This window comes from Thunnus thynnus, chromosome 23, assembly GCF_963924715.1.
Source record: "Thunnus thynnus chromosome 23, fThuThy2.1, whole genome shotgun sequence".
NCBI lineage: Eukaryota > Metazoa > Chordata > Actinopteri > Scombriformes > Scombridae > Thunnus > Thunnus thynnus.
This window is the reverse complement of record NC_089539.1, coordinates 14,107,868-14,129,554: the sequence shown is the minus strand read 5'-3', so window position 1 is coordinate 14,129,554 and position 21,687 is coordinate 14,107,868. Positions and strand designations below refer to the sequence as shown.

Sequence of the window (21,687 nt, the reverse complement as noted above, 5' to 3'; positions counted from 1 at the left end):
CGGAAAAATGAAGAAGAAGAAAGAAAAAAAAAACAGTCAAATAGGCCAGCACACAGACAGACAGACAGATAGAAAGACAGACTGATGGAAAGACAGGCGGACAGTAAAAATAAGTTGCTAAAAGAAAACCAGAGCTCCACTCCTAGTTGGGTTTTCATTCCTATTGGCCATTCTAGCAACCAATAAGAGTCCAGGGGAGGAGCACTTCCTGTGAGGTCGAGGGGGGCCTCCCATGTGGTCTAGTGTATATTTGTGTGTGTGTGTATGTATGTGTTTATGTGCAGTTTCGCAGTTTGAAGGGTAAAGACGGGTATGTTTTGTGTATATTGTCCATGTATAAATGTGCATACCCATACATGTGGAACGACACATACTTATACGTGCCTCATACTGTGCAGGTATATGTCAAGTATGTGGTTTTTTTTTTGTATGTGTGTGTGTATAGGGCTGGTCTGTTTGGGTGTGGGTGTGTGTACATTATGTGATATGGACCTGTGCCTATGTTTGTTGATCAGTGAATTTCAGGGAGGGGATTTTTACAAGGACTCTGGATTTCTAGGAAAAGTTTACTATATAAATACCAAAAAAAAGAGAGGAAAAACTTTGCACAAGTGCATTTTACTTACTAGGCACAAAACTGCAGGGAGTTTAAAAAACAGCTTCTACTGTTAGGCTGACTTGGATGAAGGACATTGTTACTGTGTTTTTAGTCATACTAGTGACGAGGCTCCAGGGGATGGCAACATCAGTCAACATTCGCCAAAAATAAAATATCTCAACAACTATTGGATGGATTGCCATAAAAGTCTGTACTGATATCCATAGTGCCCAGAGGGTGTATCCTACTGACTTTGGGGATCCCATCACATTTCATCTTGTGCCATTATTAAGTCAAAAATTGTGTTTATCCAATACTAAATGTATGACCCAGATTTATGACCTCAAATGTACTTTATGTTTAGTACTAAATTGCATAACCAGTGTGTTCTGTGCATGTTGAGGCAGGAATTAAACTCGCTACACTGAACATAATCAAATTAATTAACTGTTGCCAACTGTGTGATATAATATGTAACATTAATGCCAATATTATATTAAGCATAGTTTGTGTCAAACCTGTACAGTGAAAAGTGATGACTTGTTTATATTCCTGAGGGAAACCTTCATTTAAATTCTGTTCTGACTATTGAAGAAGCCTATATACTGTGTTTATTGCTTGAATCTAACATAAAAACTGTTTTTCTTGGAAGACTACTCTATCAGATTATTGCTCCATATTTGAAACTTTGTAGTCTTAGACGGCCTTATCTTTTCAAGTCATACAATAGCTGTCTGTGCTCAGCTAGAAATATCACAATGTGAACCAATATCCCTGTCGATTCTTGATGTGAATTCCTTCTTCATATGTTTTCCAGCCGGGAGTCCATGACATGATAAATGTTTTTCAAGATGTTGCTTGATGTTTTCATGATGAATATCTTTGTCACAATCGTAGGTCAGATTCCAACTGTGAGGCTGAGGTCAAGTCAAATACAGTGGGTGTAATGTGCATGGGGGCGGACCTGGAAGGAGCAATCATAATCCATACATTCCTTGCAGGTTCTGGACAGAAAAAAACACTTTAACACTGCTTCCTTGTTCCCAATTGTTCTTTTATCCTACTGTAAGGACATGATCGACCTTGTGCAGTTATTTTTTTCATCTTTGAGAAACACCATACTCTGCATTTGTGTGAAGAAACAGTTGATTTCTTTTTTTAGAAATAAGAAGTGAAAACGAGTTTTTATAGTAGTTTTATATACTGCTGTGAAGAATCAGTCCTCACAGAGAAACCTCCATATCTGCTTGAAACCATATGACTGGACAATATCCAGTAACCCAGAATACTGAGAGTCGAATATGCAGTTTAACCCTCACTAATGAAGGCAGTTGTTGAATGATTTACAAAAAAAAAGAAGTTTTGACTGATGTGTCTTCACAGAGTAGCTAAAACGTTTCCTCATTCCTCAAAATCAAATGTTGAGGTGCTGCTGAGCCCGGTAGTGACCTGGTTGTAATTTACAGCTTCTGAGGGTTAAATGTGTGTGACCCTGCCGACCTCCAGTAACCACCTCTCCAGACCGCTGCTGTAAATAAGGATCTATCTCTCCCCTACCTGTCAGGCGAAAAATAGGGTGAAATAGTAATTTATGAACATATATTGAATAAATCAAGATAAGTGCAGATTAAGCACGATAAACACGCAGTCAATGCATTTAGTAAGACATTACACTAAGTGAACACACATGGCCCATAAAACTGTATGTAGGCCATTCAAATGTTTCGGTTGTGGTGTGTGTGTATGTATGTGTGTGTGTGTGTGTGTGTGCGTATATGTGTGTATGTGTGTGTGCTTTGGCAGCCTGCCCAAGGCTGATGTTGATAAAGTGTGACCACGAGTCCCCAAAGGAGAGAGGATGGAAACAGGCCAGTATATATACTGTACATACTTCTTCTCCCACTCTCTCCCTGTCTCTCTATATCTACTGCTGTCTTTTTTTTGTATCCCTTCCTCACTTCCTTCTCTGTCTTTCACCCTCTTTTCATATTTTTTCTCTCTTGCCAGTTCTCTCTATGTCTCTCACAAAAACATACAAAAGGCCATGGTACACGGTACATGTGTTCAGAGTGTTCTGACAGTCTTACAGTTCTAGGAATTGCTTCATACTTTCTTGGAGATTAACCCAGTCTGGATCAAACTGTACTGTAACACAGACTGTATGGGGGAGGAAATCAAGGTTTCCAGCACAATATGTACCAGATTAATAAGGTTCACTGCATCATGACACATAAATTGTCAGTCGCAGAAAGATGCTAAATTACATTTTGTGATATGTAAACATTTGGATAAACTGCAAGGTGCAAATTATTCAAAATACCCCAAATCACATACTTTTCATCTTACACAGAGAGCTAGTTTGCTTTGGTTTTGGTTTGTGGCACTTGAAGAGTCCAAAACCTACATTTGAAAATGTCAACATCTTGTTCCAGATATCATGGTACAGTTATGAGAAGCCACAGACATCACATGAACACTTTCACTGAAAACTATTTGTTACCAAAACGCACCAGCCAACTTGCTGCTTGCCCTGCATGCAGAAGGAAGTGTGCCAGCTGTGCTCATGACTGCAAAGGAAGTGGATGTACACTTGGCTGGGCTGTAGCTCAGTGGTGCTATGGGTAATCGCTGTTGGTTAGCCTCATACTAAATTTGCAAGAGTTAGCTAGCATTGTCAGACCGTAAGGAAGACACCGAGGCACATGATCTCAGCCCACAAGAACGCTGTGTTTACATCCACCACAGTGTCACAAGCACTGGAGTGGTGCTTTGTGTGCTTTGAAAACACAGTGCAGTGGTGACTGTTAAGGGTTCAGTATGCTTCAAACGAACCAGTTTGTATGAAGTGTCGTCCAAACAGCAATTATACCAGCTGTGAAAAGCTACATTTGAAGGCAAGGTTAAAAGTCTGGGATAACGGTGCACACTTTCTGACAGTTTCTCCTCATTCTGTCATGGTGTTACATTGTTCAAGACAAAGAGAGTGAGAGAGAGAGAATATCAAATTCTACACACTTTTTTTTACATCCACACACCTGTCCAATGGATGTGTAAAGTAGTCCTGATGGTCAGATGTTTTTTGGAAAGTTACAGAAATTGTTGGATGCCACCCATTAATTCTCATTAGTCTCACTCTCATCACTAACGCCCATTAGTTTCAGACCCTGTTCAATGGTCCAACATACACCTCACTTGAAGCATACTGACACCTTTACAGTATTTATGTACAAAGTACACCTGGAAGACAAGTGCCAAAGGAAAAAGCACAGAATTTATTAAAGCCACTATGTGCGGGATTTTTATGTAACAACAATATTTCAAAAACTTTTCTAATAGCATCATTTTTGTTTGCAATTTTTTTTTTGTAAATTAGATCATCCCAGTGCAGTGTGTATCTATATGACTACAGGACACTAAAGTCATGATGTTTTAAATTCTATGCAGTGACTTGAAAGAAGTGATGAAAGTCTCCAAAAATGTTGCTCCTTAAATATATAATTTTACTGTTTTACAAAATGACATGTAATATGTCAGTATCATGGCACAGTGTTTGTACCATTATTTGTAGCAGGGCCAGTACAATGGTATTTGCATCATGGCATGTGCCTTGTTAAAACAGAAAATACCATCTATCACCATCATCATAAGAAGCATGCTGCATCTATGTTTTTCAGCTGATCTGACACAAAGCATGGTTGAGGATTTTTTGCTGTGCAATATACCAATAAAATTCATCACAATCTATATTTGAGTAATTTCCTCCAAGACAACTAACTTTTTTTGTTACTTCAGACAGTTACTCATCCACAGACTCTTGTCTTTATGATTCCTGTGCACTGTTCTTGTGGTTTTCAGCAGAACATACAAAAAACCAAATTAAAGGGAAACTTCTGTATTTTTCAACCTTAACCCTATTCCCTTATTGTTTTGTATCTAAGTGACTAATGGGGACAACAATTTTTGAAATTGGTCCAGTATTGAGCAAGAGCACTTCAGTCAAGAGTTGAGTTGTTGTCGAAATTAGCTAAATATTCAGCCATGACGTTGAAAACCTTTTAGATAAAACTAAGTTACGCTTTTTGTACTCCAACATAACAAATTCCTCCCAGCACTCTTCTCTCCAACCCTGTCATGGCTGAATATTTAGCAGATTTCAAAAACAACTCAACTTTCACAAGACCTCTCCTTGAGCGAGACTTGGTTTGACAAAATAACAAACGGACTGGATCAAGCAAAAGGTAAAGAAAAAAGTTTTATTTCCCTGTGTGGTTCTTTCCATAATGTTGTCAGACACTTAAAATAACAATCTGAGCCTGTCAGTGGCAAAAACAAGCACTTTTCCTCGTATTGCCCTGTCAGATTACATTGGAGCCTGTTTAGCAGCTGCCAGCTGAAGCGCTCTAGCTCAATACTGGACCAGTTTCATTAATTGTTTGGTCACCATTAGTCACTTTGACACAAAAAGATGGGAAAATAGAGTCCAGGTTGAAAAATACAGAAGTTTCACTTTAAAATCCAAAATGTAACTTATTGTTACAACTATTTGTTATAGTTTCAGGTCATTAATGTCCTTTTATTGTGTGCGGAGCAACTGTGTAGCTGCACTGCAGCAAGAAAACATTACACAGCGCCACATAAAAACAGAGGCAGCGCATGGAAAGAAACAACAGCGCTGAACAATTACTGCACATGTACAGTGTCAGCGCTGTGTTTATTTTGGAGCAGCAGAACACATTACAGCACAGTGAGGTCATAAAGCACAATGTCTCTTGTGTGCACATGATTGACTTTATATATATGTCTTCCTTAAACACATCTCTGTTTCTGCGCAGCCTAAAGAAAAACAGACTGTGCTGATTCCAGCTACACTGACACAGCCTCGAGTAAAATGATCCATTTGTGGACAGAATAGTTTAATCTATAGCTTTGTGTTAAGTAATCCAACATGTGCATCCGCAGTGCATGCACTATAGCAGGATAATAATTAGATCTAGAAAATTTTAGTCCCTGACATGTGCTATGAGTCATTGTTGAGGCCTAAATGATGTTTAATGTTTCCTTCTCTCTGTCCTCTCCCTGCGCACACAAACACACATCACTTCTTTTCTTCTCGCACACTCTTCTCCTCCTCACTTCTTTTTTCCTGCTTCTCTAATTTAAATGATTGTCATGTGTATTAACTGAAACACACATACGCACATGTTTACACACACACGCACACACCATCAATTTCCGTATTCCCTAATGCGCAACAAAGTGCAATTCTTGATCTAAACACAACTACTTTCCAACCACTGGAAAATGAGCTGCAGTTAGAGTTCTCATGATAAATGAAGCATGTAAAAATAAAAGGAATTTTCTGTTTCCAAACCAATAAAATTAGAGAAACACTTATCTCATCCCAGGTCAACTGGAATACAGCAGTGAGGCTCCTGAGATGATGATGTATGGAGTGTTCATTTTTCAGGCGATGATAGGAGTTGGATTGATCTTTTTGATAGATCATGAAAAATTATGTCAGTTGAAATCCGCATCTTGTTGACTTTGACAGTGACTCTCTTGTTAAATCACATTTCTGGCTTGGATTTGGTGGCAAGAACAAAACCTGTAAATAAAAAAAGATAAACCAATTACCTGACATCATCTTGTCACCCAGATCATGCTTTTGCTGGCAGTGTCCCGCAGGAGTATGCTGCCCTCTCCTGGTTAGTTTCATATGACTTGAACAGAGTAATTTAGAGATTGACAGTGTACCTTTTTTCAAAATAGAAAAATGACATGACCATATTGCACATTGGTTTAGAAGGAAAGTATCTGGATCTGGAAAGTATCTTGTTTGTGTTCACTCGTTTTATTTTATTCATTTGTCTCTCTATATTTCTTATTTTCTGTTTGTCTCATTCATCTCCATCTCTCTGCTTCTCTTCTCTCACACTTTCACTTTCTTCCAAATTTTGCCTTTCCTATATCTTTTCTTACCCTCCTTCTCACATTTCTCAGTTTCTCTCTCTTTCCATCTGTCGTCAATCTGTTAAAGATGTTCATTATGCAGCTGCAGTGATGGTCAGATGTCCAAGGTGCTGGCTTGCTTGCTTGCAGGCAGACATCAAACAAGATGATGGAGCCAAACACTCATAACTACGATTAATTTATTTAACAGATAAAGCTCAATGTTTCAGCAAACAGTTTTCTTTCAGGATAAAATACAACAGGCACCCAAATGGCAGTTATATCAGCCGGGACATGTGTTACCAATCAGGGCAATCAATCTAATCAACCGACCCTAGGGAGGCCCGAGGCCAAGCACAAGTCCACATAAATCAACCAGTACAAACCAGGAAAAACACATTGAAAAAAAGTCAAAAAGCAATCTTACATTTAAATCAGGAAATACACAATATGAATCTATATCTATGCAAAAAAAGACCTACAAAAAAGAGAAAAAATATCAAAAATGATTTGAGGTCAAAATATACATTCAGGTCCTTAATCTCTAGATCCAGGCTGCCTCTCACCTCAACAGTAAAGAATCTAAACCTCCACCATGTTTAGGCAAGTTCACCTTCTCCATACTGAAATACTGAAGAGAGGAAATAGGATGATTAGCTTCAATGAAATGTGCAGCTACTGGATAGATTACAATTTTGTACCTCATAGTGCTGCAATGTTTCTAACCCGTAACTCTCTTTTTGTCTTGCTGACGTAGGTTTTTCCACAAGGACAACTGATGAAGTAAATCACTGATTTTAAGAGCAAGTGATGATTCAACAAATAGATTTTTTTTTTGTTTGTCCAGAGATAGGAGGACTAAAATACTTGCATTTGTGTGCTACTGCATTTAGCACATGGATTGCATCTGTAACTGCCATCTGGTATTGAAGCTAAGAGACGTTGCAAGGAGTCAATATGTGGAACCAGATCAGAGCTAACTCATTTGTCTTTGAGATTAGGGCAACACAACTAAAGAGAAAAAAGAGACCTATCAAACAGAAGTGTTTATTTAAGTCTTTTTAAAACTGTTTTGCACATCTGGAATATTTTGTGGACAAAATAACAGAATGATTAACATTTTGCCTTTGTCTGTAAAACAGTTCAGATCTTGGCTCAGTTTGGATTTTTTCCGCAGCACTGGTGATTTGTGCTTTTGTTTAACTGCTTTCTCTGAATTTGGAAGCTGTCGCTGTAACATTTTGGTCAAAGTCAGCAGTTTTTTTGAAACTTTCTTGATTCTACACAGTTGATTACTGGGTAAGCTAGTTTTCATTGGAAGAGGAAGCTTTTAACAAAGTGTTTCGCTCTGTTGGCTTCCTATAAAGATCTGTATATAGCAGATTATCAACATCTCAACTACTGGAGAGGTCAAGAAAACTGACCCTGTGCTTATTATAGTTATTGTAAATTTAACATGACCAGAACACGAATTTGGGAACAGGAAGAAAGACCTTAACTGTCCCTCTATACCACGGAAGAGCATGAAAATGTTATCAAGACCTGCCCCGCCCCTCCCCCTAACTCTACTCCATCAAATTCTTGTATTCTCTCTTTGGCTGAACTGGTTCTTACTCACAACTAGTTTATGTTTATTTTTTACGGCAAAAATGTGGCTATTTTCTAGTTTTCAATAACAAAATCAATTTGATTTCAACTGCATTTCTTGGAGAAGCTTTATCCCTGCTCCTTAATTTGTGTTCTGACCATCTTAAACTTATGAGAAACTGTGATAAACACAGGGTTCCTTTTCTTGACTTTTTGATGCACCAAAAATGTGTATAATTTATGTCATGGCTCTTACTTACAGTATCTATAATGCCTAATTGAGGGTAAAAAAAAAAGGATAACTATGATCTCAAGTCTGAAATCGGTATCTTTCTCTCAGGGTGGTTCGACCTCTAACCTGAACATGAACCTGTATGCCACTAAGAAGACCGCGGCTGAGGGCATGCTGGACATCGCTCTGTTCCTGGCTAACGTCACTCACATGAAGACTGTCATCGAACAGGGAGCTGGATACAGGTACTGTATCAGTACAGTATGTGCACCTGAGAGGCAAACAGGGATCACAGGAACACAATTTTATTAGCTTTCAAGGTCCAGTTGAATTCTGAAAACGTTGCATAACCTTTTAATCTCACTTCCTCAGGTACTACATTGCCGTCCTGACCCTCATCTCCTTCTCCCTGGCTCTTCAGATAGTGGCTGGAGTCCTGATCATCATCATCGGTGAGCCAATCACATCACAACATTGGTCTGCTTAAAGCCCGCCCCCAACAGAAATCCATCCTCCATATTTTAACCAATCATATTAACACACTAATACACTGACACATTGATTTATTCCGAAAATACAGGCAATGCTGTTTAAATTCCAATCACTTTCTTGTCCGTTTTGGCGGAAAATGGTTTGCAGATATAAAACATCCAAGCCACCAAACATATTCTCTGCTCAACATGAAAAAACAAATATGCATATTAAATGAAATCTTGGACAAATCTGTCTGCATCTTTTGTGTAGTTTGTTATTTTTGGTGTGTGTGTGTGTGTGTGTACATGTCTGTGCTTGTTGCAGCTCGGCGAGACATCAACGAAGAGGCCAACCAGAAGCGCATGGACAGCCTGAACAACATCATAACCGTCATCATCTTCCTCATCTTCGTCACCAACATCTTTATCTCTGTCTTCGGGATGGAGCGCACCGGCCTCTTTGCCAGGATGCATTTCTGACTTTCTGACGTAGGGAATGATTCTAATAAAGAAATTAGAGAAAACTTGGGACCACACACACACACACACACACACACAAACAGAGGAGTGTGACTTATTGATCTACTTACAGTACTAATCAGTTACAGTATTACTGCACTCTGATATCTTTGTTTGATTTGATTCAGTATGAATGGACCGGGCCAAGAGACCAACTACGTGTGTGTGTGTTTGTGTGTTTGTGTGTTTGTGTGTGTGTGTGTGTTTGTCTGAATGTCTGTGTGTTTTTGTTGTCTGTGTGTGTAATGGTGTAATGTATGTATGCACTATCGTCATATGTGTGTGTGCAGCTCGTTTTGAGCTGACCCTCCTCCCCTCTTATCAGCGATTGTTAAACTTTCTGAACAATCTGATCACCGGCATCATCTTCCTCACCCTCATTGTCAACATCATCAAAGCCGCATTTGGCACACAACGCAGCTGCTTCCTGCGATGGATGTTTCAGCGTTTCATTCTATGAAACACATGTAACTGATACACTCACACACAGTGTACAGTACGTACATTCATACACATAAACTGAGCATAAACATGCATGTTTAAAGTTACTTTGTAATACATTGCTATGTGAAAACGTGTGCATGTTTGCCACAATGTCATTCTTGATACCACCATCAGATGGCACTAAAGCACAGACATATGAAATCCTACTCATAGCAGCTTTAATCTTTATCCATCCATGCAAGGAACAAAAAATGCTATTAAATTACCTGTAGCCTCAAACACTTGTAAACATTCACACTTTGCTTCAACATTCAGCCTCAGAGCTGAACATAGAAGCAAACTCCCAGTGTGAATATGTTTATATTTAATACAGAAGCCACTTAAGATGCTGATCTTCTATTAGCCACTAGATCAGCTTAATTAAAAAACTTCATCCGTATTAAAGTGAATGAGAGAACCTCCAACCTCTCATTTGAAATATGAAGTTGGTTACTTTTATCTGCAACAATCCAAGTCCCTAAATGGACTTTTTCCAACAAATGGACTCCTTCAAACAATTTTTTTGCTTCAGTTGAGCAACTCCCAGGGATGTTTCTTAACATGCAGTTTGTGGTGCCTACAGTGAATTTGCATCTGTTCACATCCTTTGCATTGACTTAATATGTGCCACATCTAAAACTTGTTTAGTCTAAAAGCGCCTAAGAGAGGTGTGTTTTTCCACTTTCTGTTTGGGGCCAGGCTCCCAAAATGCCCACCAGTACACTTATTACAGGGCCTGAATTTATTGATTGAGACCATAATGACTCACAGAAAAAAATTATTGATTTAGTATTTCAAAAGAGAAGTTGATGTTTTTTTTGGAGTCAGCATCTAGCAGCCATTGGTGGCACTGAACTTTAAGGTGCTTCTGCATTGGCTTCAGCCATAAGCAGTGATAGTTGCTGCTTGTTTTTTTCTGATAAAGGTTCAAAATGTGACTTCAGAAAAGCACAAAACAGACAGCATGTCCACATTTTAGAGTCTAAACAGGATCCTCTCAGTTTATCCTAACTCTGCTACTGAGCAGCTTCATTTAATTGGACCAGCGGGGGGTTCCCTGCTTGAGGGCAGCATTAAATTATGACAAATTAATACTGAATTCCTTCAACAAATACTTGATTTGAGGTAAGGGATTCATGTGGATTTTTTTAATACAAATGCATGAGCAACTTTGTTAGCATAAGTACAGTCAAAATGTCACCTGAACAAGATAGAGGCTTGAGGGAGTGTGACTGAACTGTGTGTGAATTTGATGCTTGTATGGGTGCATTGTGTTTTGCGTGTTTCAAATACATATGTGCATGTGAGTATGTATGCATCAAATGTGTCTGTGTGATTGGGTGTGTTTGAAATGTTTGAAATATGTGTGTTTGTGTGTCTGTCCGTGTGTATGTGTGTGTGTGTGTATGTGTGTTGTAGCCCGCAGGGACCTGAACGTGGTGTCCAATCAGAAACGACTCGACTACCTGAACAACTTGGCTACAGGCGTCATCTTCGTCACCACGGTGGTTAACTTCTTCGTCAGCTTCTTCGGATCCAAGAGGACTGGCTTCTTCCGCTGGCTACTGGCTCGACTCCACTTCTGACACAAACACACACACACACACACACACAAACAACAAATACATTTATACATGCATGCACACACTCACACAGCAAATTCACACACTTAAACACATTTATTCAATGTAAGGTTGTTGAAAATGTATGTGCACCTGTTGGCTACACTCTTCTGTGCAAAGTTGAGACAAACAATTCAAATATTATATCTTATTTATTACTCCGGCTTTGAAAAGTTTTATTTAAATGCTGTTTTCAGTCTGTAATCCAACTAAAATATCTCCACTTTAACCAACTGAACATCTATGTAAATATGCATTACTATATTGGCTGCAGTAATATGCTTGAATTTCCATTTCTAAAATTGTGCATATGTTCCATTATGTGTATTTCAAACGGTTTTACACTTTACATGTTTCCCCCTTGTTTGTTAATAGGTAAAATTATGAAAACTGATTGTTTTATATCATTTATTTTCAAAACTTGTTTGACAAAGGAAATGTTTTTGAGGTTCAATTTGCCTCTAATATGTACGTACACATTCTCCTCCAGAAAGTTGAATAAATGCAGTGATTTAACAGATGCTTGATTCATGTTCACTGTCTTTTTTTGCTGGAGACTGGTTGATTTGTATTAATGAACATGAAATGAAGCTTATATCACAAACTATAGTGTGTGACTACATGTGGGTCCATGCATGTGAGTTTGAAGGAGGGGAGTTGTCCATTGAAATTTTGTCCATTTATTGTAAAGTGTAGTGCAACTACAAGTCTCTCAGTGTGTCACAACCAAGAGTAGTTTGAACCCTCTCTTTCTCTACTGTGTGTGTGTGTGTGTGTGTGTGTGTGTGTGTGTGTGTGTGTGTGCGTGCATGTCACACAGGTCGTCGGAACCTGAATAACTCCGCCCTGCATAAGCGTCTGGACTACCTGAACAATGTGACAAGCATCATAGTCTTCATCACCACAGTCCTCAACCTCTTCATCAGTACCTTCGGCATGCAGCGCACTGGATACTTCCCATGGCTTATGATGCGCATTCACTGACACACACACACACACTTCTGACTGGTATCTGCACTAACATAGAGACATACATTCACAATAGCTCATGAAATACATACATACATGTGTGTCTTCTGGCCATAAAACTTGATATGTATCTTAACTATGCATCCATCAATGTTTAACAAAGATATTGCACAGTAGCTACAGGCCTCATTTTGTGACTTATTTTATAATTAATTACTTCATTGCCTGTTATAAATATTTTCTCCACTGTGTTGGACTCTGGTAGAGCTCCTCAAATTTCTGTCTAAGCACTAAAATAAAAATAGTTTAAACCCACTTTTTGCTCAATATTTTATACAAAGAGTAACAAATTTGCCCTGAAAGCTAATTAAAGCAATAATACTGTAAGATGAATGCGATAGACCTTCCTTGCTCCTAATTCCATCCTTTTACCCCACACTTTATAGTTAATGGTACCATCTAGTGAAAGAAATCAGGATTGCAAAACAGCCTCATCTAACAGCTGCTCACTTCAACAAACAAAACCAACATATAAATTAAATAAAAGAAGAGCGTGACTTATTGTTATGATTCAAAATATCTGACTTGATTGATTGATTTGTTGATTCATATGGAAAAAGTTTATTTTTTGCAGCATGTTCAATCATCAGGGTTCTCGACCATCCTGCTCTTCTACTGTATTGTTGTTGACTTCTTTTAATAATGTATTTAATGACGTTCACGTTGACTCACTTTACAGCAAATAAAGAGAAAGTGGAGAGAGGTATCTACCAGATAAAACAACACTGTGTCAGTTTTACATCAGTTTTGTACTATGCCCTTCATCTGCAGTCTCTTATCTCTGCACTTTGATGTTCGTTTTTGTTTGTTTAATTTGCCACAATTAGGCAATCACTGACAGATCCCGTGGAGGACAAGAAAAAGACCTGTTTGATAAAGAGCAGAATGCTAAATGTTCCTGCAAAGTGACATTTATAATACTGATTGATATGGAATATAGTATTATTACAGAATGTGTATAGCATTACAGAGATAAATGACATATTGTAAAATGACAAACTGTAAAATAAAACCAAAAATGCCACAACAATAAAAAAAAAACGTCCAAAAAACATGTAATCCACAAGAAAAATCCCAGTGCTTTCAATGACTGCTTCTTTGATAGAAAAGCAAAAAGTCTGATGGGAGTGCACAATGCAAAATACTTTTTCCAGGAAGAGGAGGGGCAGATGAAGGGAGGGATAATGTGTCATTCCCAAGAAACGAAACTTCACGCTTAATAGGAAACTTTCTACTGCTCTCTACACCTAGTTTCCACAGACAGCTCTGCAGGTAAACTTCAACTACTCTGATTCCTCTTATGCTCTTGCTGAATTATACTCAGACATCGCCTGTAATATTGTAAGAGTAAACTCTTTGCAAATAGTTTGAGTTTAAATGTGAGTTCAAAGAATCCGGAAGCCTGTGAGGAGATGACAGCCTGTAATATCAACAATGTGATCATTATAGCTGTAAATCCATACTGTAAAATATCTTTGGGCTCTGTTACGTTTTGCCACTGGGCATGTTATGACTATATCAATGACTCTATATGACTTTTTCTCGTGCATTGCTGCTGCAGAAAAAAATCCATCCTCGCTAATGGGCTACTGGCCATATAATATACTGTATCACCACTGATGTTCTGCATCGTCATGAAGTTACAACTTTTAGTCTAAGGGCTCTATTTTCCTGCTGGCGCAAGACCAGCGCTAGGGTAAACGCAGTCTTTATGCAGTTTTCCTCAGGTGCAAGTCTTTAAGTAGTTTTCGTCTGTTCCTGGTGATTTCTTGTCACCAAAAGCAGCCAAGGCGCCAGGTGGAGCTCACTGGCGCTGACGTGGGAGTTGAGGCGCAGTTCGTGGCTGTGTTCATGCAGATTAGGCAATAAAACCAGCTCAGACCAGCTCTTATCGTAAACACAGACGCAGGGCAATTTTGGTGACTTCAGTTGGCGGAGGCGCAGGCACACAGACTTCTCCAAACTCACAAAACCCCGTTAATTTATATTAAGTTTCGCCCCTTTCAGTTTGCTGCACGTTTTTTCATTTGCTGGAGATTAACATGAGCATCAAAACAAAAAATTTAAAGAAGATTCTTATCAATAATATCCACATGCGCGCAATCTGATCACAATACTGTCTCACTCAGCTTCTCTCCTCTGTTTCACCTGTTGCTGCGTTTAAAGGGGACGAGAGGAGCTCATGTGATTGGTCATTACTGATGCTCTCCTCGACTCCACCTGCTGTTTCTGTATTTCTCCCACTAATGTATTCAGTGTCTCCTCCACGCTGCGCCTAGGTTGTGCCAACTGATTGCAAATTGCAAATAGTTGTTGGTCACACCCACATGGGGTCAAGCTTCGTGAGGCAAGACTTGAATGTGCACCTGCACCCCATTTCAGGAGAATAGGACCCAAATTGTCTACAGCAATTTCAGTTGGTGATTTAACATAAGAAATTCTCCCTGTATGACTGTTTATCAGTGAGCCTGGAAATATTTACTCTTTGCTTCCTACGCCATGAGCTGTTTTGTGCATATTTAAAATGCTCTGCTGTGACCGCAAGTCTCAGTTTGTCATTTTCACTTTTGCAAGGAGAAATACAGCAGCATTTGGTGCATGTCTTGACCAAAACCAACATGTCACACCACTACACACCCACATGTTGCCTCATGCTTTGACCTGTATATTGTTTTAGATGCTATTATAACTAAATGAGGCAGGTGTCTACTTGATATACACAGTTTTGGGGTTTAAAGTTGAAAATCATAATCATCAAATTCTCTTCTCTTCTCTCACCTAGACATGGCCTCAGCCAGCAGTCTCCTGTGTGAAGAACAACTTCTGTGTTCAATCTGTCTATGTGCGTTCACTGAGCCTGTCTCTACTCCATGCGGACACAACTACTGCAAGTCTTGTATCACAGGGTACTGGGCCACCAGTAACGTGGCACAGTGTCCACTCTGTAAGAAGAAATTCCGCAGAAGACCACAGCTTCAGGTCAACACAGAGTTCAGAGATATGGTGGAGCATTTCAACAACATGAGGGTGAGGGGTGCAGATGAGAGCCTTGCCCAACAAGGGGAGGTGCCCTGTGACGTCTGCCTTGGGCTAAAGCTCAAGGCCCAGAAGACGTGTCTGGTGTGTTTGGCCTCGTACTGCCAGTCTCACCTGGAGCCTCATCAGAGAGTACCAGCCCTTAAGAAGCACAAGCTGATCGATCCTGTGTCAAACCTGGAGGACAGGGTTTGTAAGAAGCATGACAAGATGTTTGAGTTCTTCTGTCGCACAGACAAGATGTGTGTTTGTTTCTTGTGTTTGAAAGACGACCATGCAATGCATGAAACCGTCCCATTAGAGCACGTTGTCAGAGAGAGGAAAACCTGGATTGAGACATTGATGTCAGAAATAAAAACGATGGAAATCACTAAATCCGTGAGTGTTAAGAGAATCCAATACTCACTTGAACAGAGAAAGAAAGAGTCAGACAAAGAGATAGCAGACGTTGTTGAGGTTTTCACTGCTCTGGTGGCCTCCCTACAAAGAGGGCAGGCTGAGCTGATTGAGGTGATCAAGGAGAAGCAGAACGCAGCAGTGAAGACAGCTGAAGACCACATGGCACAGCTGGAACTAGAAGTCACTGAGCTAAAGAGGAGAAGGTCTGAGATGGAGCAGCTTTTACAAACAGAGGACCACCTCCACCTCCTGCAGAGCTGGCCCTCCCTCTGCTTCCCTGCACACACTGAGTACCTACACAACCCTCTGTCACACTCCACCAATCCATTTACACAAGATGGCTCCGACATGAGTCGTCAGAGCTGTGTGGAGATGGTGAAAAAAGCAGTGGCTAAGATAGAAAAGACACTCAATAATGAGATGGAGACACTCATTCAAGAGGTCAAGTTTAGTGATGGCTGTGAGGCTGCTGAACAGACTGATGTTGCTGGAAAACAGACAACAGACAAGTTTATTAAAGAAGTGTGGAATCCACCTCAGGACAAGCTGATGATGATCCAGCTGTACGATGAAGTGGACGTGACTATGGATGCCTACACAGCCAATGCCAGACTTACGGTGTCTGAGGATGGGAAACAACTGAGACTTAATGAAGGCAATCAATTGTTGCCATCTTTATTTGCAAGAAGATTTGAACATCAATCCTTCGTCCTTGGGAAAGATGGTTTTTCCTCAGGCAGGTTCTACTATGAGGTCCAGGTCAGTCAAAGTACCCACTGGGTCTTGGGAGTTGTCAAAGAGTCCATTAACAAGCAGACCTTTTTGTTTCCCAACCCTGAGGAAGGAGGCTGGACATTTTCTGGAATCAGAAGCCTATTCGAACAGCATTATTTTCCCAACACTGGTAACCCCCTAGCAGATCCCGTGTACCTGAGCCAGAGGCCCCAGACAGTTGGTGTGTTTGTCGATTATGAGAAGGGAGAGGTCTCCTTCTATGACGTGGACACCAGGACTCTGATCTACTCCTTCACAGGCTGTACCTTCTTTGAGACAGCACCAGCACTGAAGACTCTTCTTTACACTTTGGCTGGCACTTCCTTAAGTAACAGACCGAAGCTCTACCCTATTTTTGGTTTGTTTGGAGATCATGACGATTCGCTCATAATCACTCCAGTAGGCCACACAGATTGAGGTGCCAAATACACCAAGGGAAAATGTGTGTAACTTTAATGAAAAAGTTCAGTCATTTTGGAGTTCTCATTCATATATCAGCGCTGTTTTTTGTACATATGTTCTTTGTTTTAACCCTCAGCTTTCATAAAAATTTGCATTAAACAGTGCAGATAAGATCATCTACCTGACAATAAGAAAAGGTAGAAAGTAGATAATTCACATCCATGAGGTGTGTAAATCAGGCTTTATCCTGCTTGCTGGTTAAAATACAGAACAGAAGAGAGTTGGCAGTATTGTATGCATCTGGGCACACAAAGCAATTCAAGTATTTGACCACAAGGTGATACCATTTAACCAATGTTCAGGCCTGTCTCTGTGAGACGCCAGGGAAGCAACAGAGTGGACAATGGCATCATCATGGGTACGCAATTTAATCCTGTTGTCACTTTCAACAATGCTTTTACTGTATATTCATAGGTTCAACATTAGAGGCTCACATGTACTTTTTCTCAGTATCAATAATCTTGTTCAACAGTTATTTCATTGAATTTTGGTATACCATTGTCAGCATATAACAGGTGCCCAAAAATGATGTAAATTATGAGATAGTACTCTGAATATTATGCTTGGATTACATTACGTGAACGCCACTGACTCCAGTGTCCACAATTCATTCATTTTTAAAATGAGCAAGTTTTTAAATGCTAAATCTGGCCTGCTTGGGCCAAAACATATCTGATAAATGAGTTGTATTGTGATTTACTATGCAGCTGAAATACTCAATAAAGTGCATTTCTAAAAATTAGCTTCTCAGATCTCTGTTTTTTTTCTGTTTCCTCAGATTATATTAACTTTAACTCTTGTCCAATAATACCCCAGCAAACAGGTAACCTTCAGGGAACATTTCCTAAAGGTTTTCATAAGGTTATTTTTGTGTAACCTTTAGAGAACCTTTAGAGAATGTTCCCTAAAGGTTCTCAAAAGGTTACACAAAAATAACCTGGATTAAAAGATAACTGAAGAATCCAAATAATATATGGAATGTTTTCCCCAAATACTTTGAAAAATTGGTGGTCTTAATTTTCTATTGCCATGTCCTTAATCCTTTATAAAACTCCCTGTAAAACTAGCTAACTTTCATCATCTAATCTTATTGTGTTGGGCTCTTCTTTTTAAACATAATCACTCTCACAATTGTATCCTGTGGAACAACACTTACATCTCATACAGAAACAAAACACTGTACTTGCATAATTGGTTTATGAACAACATAAAAACTGTAAACCAGATTTTGAATGTAAATGGTGAATTATATAATTATGAGTTTTTCTTGGAAAATTATGTTGACATCTATTGTTGGGAGTTGAATATGGTCATCAAGACAATACTGAATGGTATGGTGTCTTTGGCACAAAGCACATGCCTCTATTGGATTATTTAGACATTTCAAATTTACTCCAGTTATTTAGCAAACCCTGAAGGTTTTTGTTTTGTTTTTGTTACTCTTCTTTCCTTTCCCTACATTTTATTATTTGTTGTACAATTTATGTTTATTATTTTTACACTGTGAAGTATATTTACAGCAACTTTGACAAGGAAAAACTGTCTAAGTTAGTCAATAAAGTAAAAAAAAAAAGAGTAGTTACAAGCATGCGAATTGTTTCTATTTTTTTTTTTTGTTCAAACCAGTTCAGACGGATCAGACGGATCAGGGAGAAGCAGCAGAACGAGCAGATGGCGGCATTTCATCCAGCTCTTGGAAAGACTTTATAATGGCAAGGCAAACAATGTTGCGGTCAAACAGTGTTTAATGCAGTTTAATGCTTGTTAACATAATTTAAGTTATTTAAGGTTTTGACTTCCTAATTTAAACTTGCTAATAATTTACAATCAATACACATTCGAAGGGTGAGTCTTTTTCATGCTTGATCTCCCCATCACTACAGTACATTTTCAAATCCAGGCTATAGTTAAAGTGTAACTGCACCCCCAAGTCTGAGTCTAAGTGTGTGCTCAATTGTGAAAAATAAATAAATAATATATGAGGTGTAATAACCGTTTTTGAAAAATTATAAATTACAGTATATGGCTTTGCCTTTAAATGCATGGCCAGGCCACAACTGCCCTGCACCAAAGTGCCAGTCAATGGTGCTACAAAGAATAAAACTACAACATGTAATTTGTTTGAATGAAAAAGTTAAAAAAAGTTAAAAATTTTTTAAAGAGTATAAATACATACATACATACATGTGTTGGTTGAAGTTTCACGAAAACAGAAACATAATATGAATCATACAAATAGAAAATATCATATGCAATATCTAGTTACCCTCTTCATTAATATTTAATATGCAAGTGTCTGTACTAGATAAACTTGTCAGGCTGTTCCAAGTACTTGCAATCAATAATCCAAGAAGCTGGAGGTTTTTAAATAGATGTTACAACCTTTCAACTTTCAGAAACAGTTTAGAAATGTCATCTAATCTGAATGAATAAAATATTTAAAAGATCAGTTTTGAACATGTGGGGGTTAGAGAATTGCCATGAATGCTAAGCAAGGCTCTTCTATCATTGCAAATATCCTTCAGGATGGTTAAGAATCAAATTTTTATCTTAATGCATCAAAATTCAGAGAACCATTCACTCGAATATTAGCAAACATACAATGTAACCTGTTACATTGTAACCTTTTTCATAACTTACCTACCTCTATTTATGTGAATAGATTAGAGATTTGGAAAACGGTGGTGGCGCATATATATATGTTCCAAGATGTTCTGAGATTGATTTACCTTCACTCAAGGGTGACATGGTGGTTTGCATGGTGGGTTGCACAATATATGGCTATAAGTCCCCCGCTTCTTTCTTGCTGGGGGGTAAATGCACTATAAACCTTCACACATGTCAGTATTTTCTAATTTTCTGTTGCATCTCTTATGACCTTTCAGAGGGGGACACGTCACAACCTGCTTCAACATTACCCTGTGGGCAACCAGGACTTAACACCAGATGACCAGAATATGACGAACTATGCAGATGTATACAAAAATGAGGGAAACCTCCCTAGTGTTCAGACTACTGCTACTCAAGACAGTGGGACTCCAGTGACCTGGGTGACTGAGACCGCTACAACTTATACAAGGGAGACTATTAGGACCAGGAGGAACAATGGTAAGGACTCCCACTCACATGTAATCACAGCATTTTATATGAGAAAGGCCAGTTCTAGATTTTTATTTATCTCCCTGTAGTCCTTGAACCGACAGCTCATGAAACTCAGATCAAACTGTCAAACTAGGCAGTGCTGATCAAATATGGATCAAGATTCTGTGACTGCAATGCCTATTTCTCGCCTCAAATGTTTTCAGAAACATATTTTAGTGTACTGTTAAGCTGTAATTTGAGAAAATGCGGATGGAAGGACGGATGGACTCACGTGCACATGCGGCCCAACTGCCTACCAAAACACAGAACAGAGAAGCTCAAATAACAACACACACAGAGAGAGTGTGACTTAATTCCCTGCTCCGGTCACCATTACTTCACTTTACTTGGCAAATAGTTGTTTGCTGACATCTATTGAGGCTGAATGTCATTCATTGCAACTTTAACAGTCCTACAGTGAAAATTTCAATAGCATTCCACCTGGCCCCACTATTACTGCTGGTGGCTCTGGGCAGCGATAATTCTTCCTCTCATGCTGGACTGAGGGCAGACTGGACACTACAGTGACTCACTATCGCCCCTCAGGTACAAAGCAGTATTATGAGACAGTACAGGCTGGACGAGGCTAGAGCTAGCTGGTTAGCATGCTAACTTCAATAGATATCTCAGCAACACAATACATACAGGTCTTTGACATAATGTCTAAACTGTAATTTCTTCACATTCTGTTAATAATTTTAGGTAATTTTCTGAATGTTTTAAACTAAATTTTGGCCAATTCTTACACATTATACCTTTAACGCCACCAGCAGCTCTGTGTGACAAGTACAAACCAAGCCCAGAGTTATCAGCGTTAGGATATTCATAGCTGGCGGCAGCTGATATGAAATATACCTCAGAGTCTTGTCTATTACCTCACAATTAGAGAATTTGGCTGAACTGAATTTTCAAATCAAAGCAGACAGGAATAAGCTACTTTTGAGCAGAAAATTGTTGAACTGAGTAGATGTAGTATTTAACAGAGAGCATGAATTGTTAAATGGAGAGAACAAATTGTTAACATGGAAGCACGTAATATTAAATAGCGATAAGTTTTTTTTCCTCCATGAGACTTCACAAGTTCTGAAAAAAAATACAATGAGGCTAAAGCTAACGTTACAACATGACAAACACTGTGCAGCTAAAGCTAACGTTACAACATGACAAACACAGTGGAAGTGAGCGAGGAGATTTTCTTGTTCTTTTGGATTGTTTAGCCCTCCAGCTAACTTGAATGGGGATAAAACAATTCAATCGTGCCGCTCTTATAGACTTTAGAAATGTGATCGGACTGAACGGATCCAATTCTAATAGTGTGACGAGTCATTTTGCTAGGGTTGTAATGCTCAAAAAAAATTATCCACTGATTTACAGACGTCTCTT

The 21,687-nt window shown here is 39.0% G+C and overlaps 2 protein-coding genes and 1 long non-coding RNA gene across 7 annotated transcripts in view; 2 read left to right on the top strand and 1 right to left on the bottom strand.

Annotated features, from left to right (window-relative positions):
• LOC137175693 (ninjurin-2-like) overlaps positions 1-12,747 on the top strand; it is a 36,573-nt gene extending 23,826 nt beyond the window's left edge. The window contains exons 2-5 of one of the 5 annotated variants that reach the window (XM_067581516.1): positions 8,475-8,611; positions 8,739-8,818; positions 9,165-9,328; positions 11,261-11,375. In XM_067581516.1, coding sequence (XP_067437617.1) covers positions 8,475-8,611; positions 8,739-8,818; positions 9,165-9,319 — 372 coding nt within the window. In that variant the 3' untranslated portion in view covers positions 9,320-9,328; positions 11,261-11,375. Of the gene's footprint in view, positions 1-8,474; positions 8,612-8,738; positions 8,819-9,164; positions 9,329-9,648; positions 9,855-11,260; positions 11,985-12,283 lie in introns of those variants that run through there. The other 4 variants (XM_067581513.1, XM_067581511.1, XM_067581515.1 and 1 more) reach the window with 4 other exon arrangements.
• Positions 9,278-12,422, bottom strand: LOC137175694 (uncharacterized). Its single transcript, XR_010925696.1, has 3 exons — positions 12,331-12,422; positions 11,308-11,423; positions 9,278-9,363 (listed from the first exon to the last, which is right to left on the bottom strand). It is a non-coding gene; the product is annotated as an uncharacterized lncRNA (long non-coding RNA).
• A 127-nt stretch (positions 12,748-12,874) lies between the features above and the next one.
• Positions 12,875-17,905, top strand: LOC137175692 (E3 ubiquitin-protein ligase TRIM39-like). Its single transcript, XM_067581510.1, has 2 exons — positions 12,875-13,764; positions 15,275-17,905. The coding sequence occupies exon 2, from the start codon at positions 15,277-15,279 to the stop codon at positions 17,116-17,118; it is 1,842 nt and encodes a 613-aa protein (XP_067437611.1). The 5' UTR covers positions 12,875-13,764; positions 15,275-15,276; the 3' UTR covers positions 17,119-17,905.
• The last annotated feature ends 3,782 nt before the right edge of the window (positions 17,906-21,687 follow it).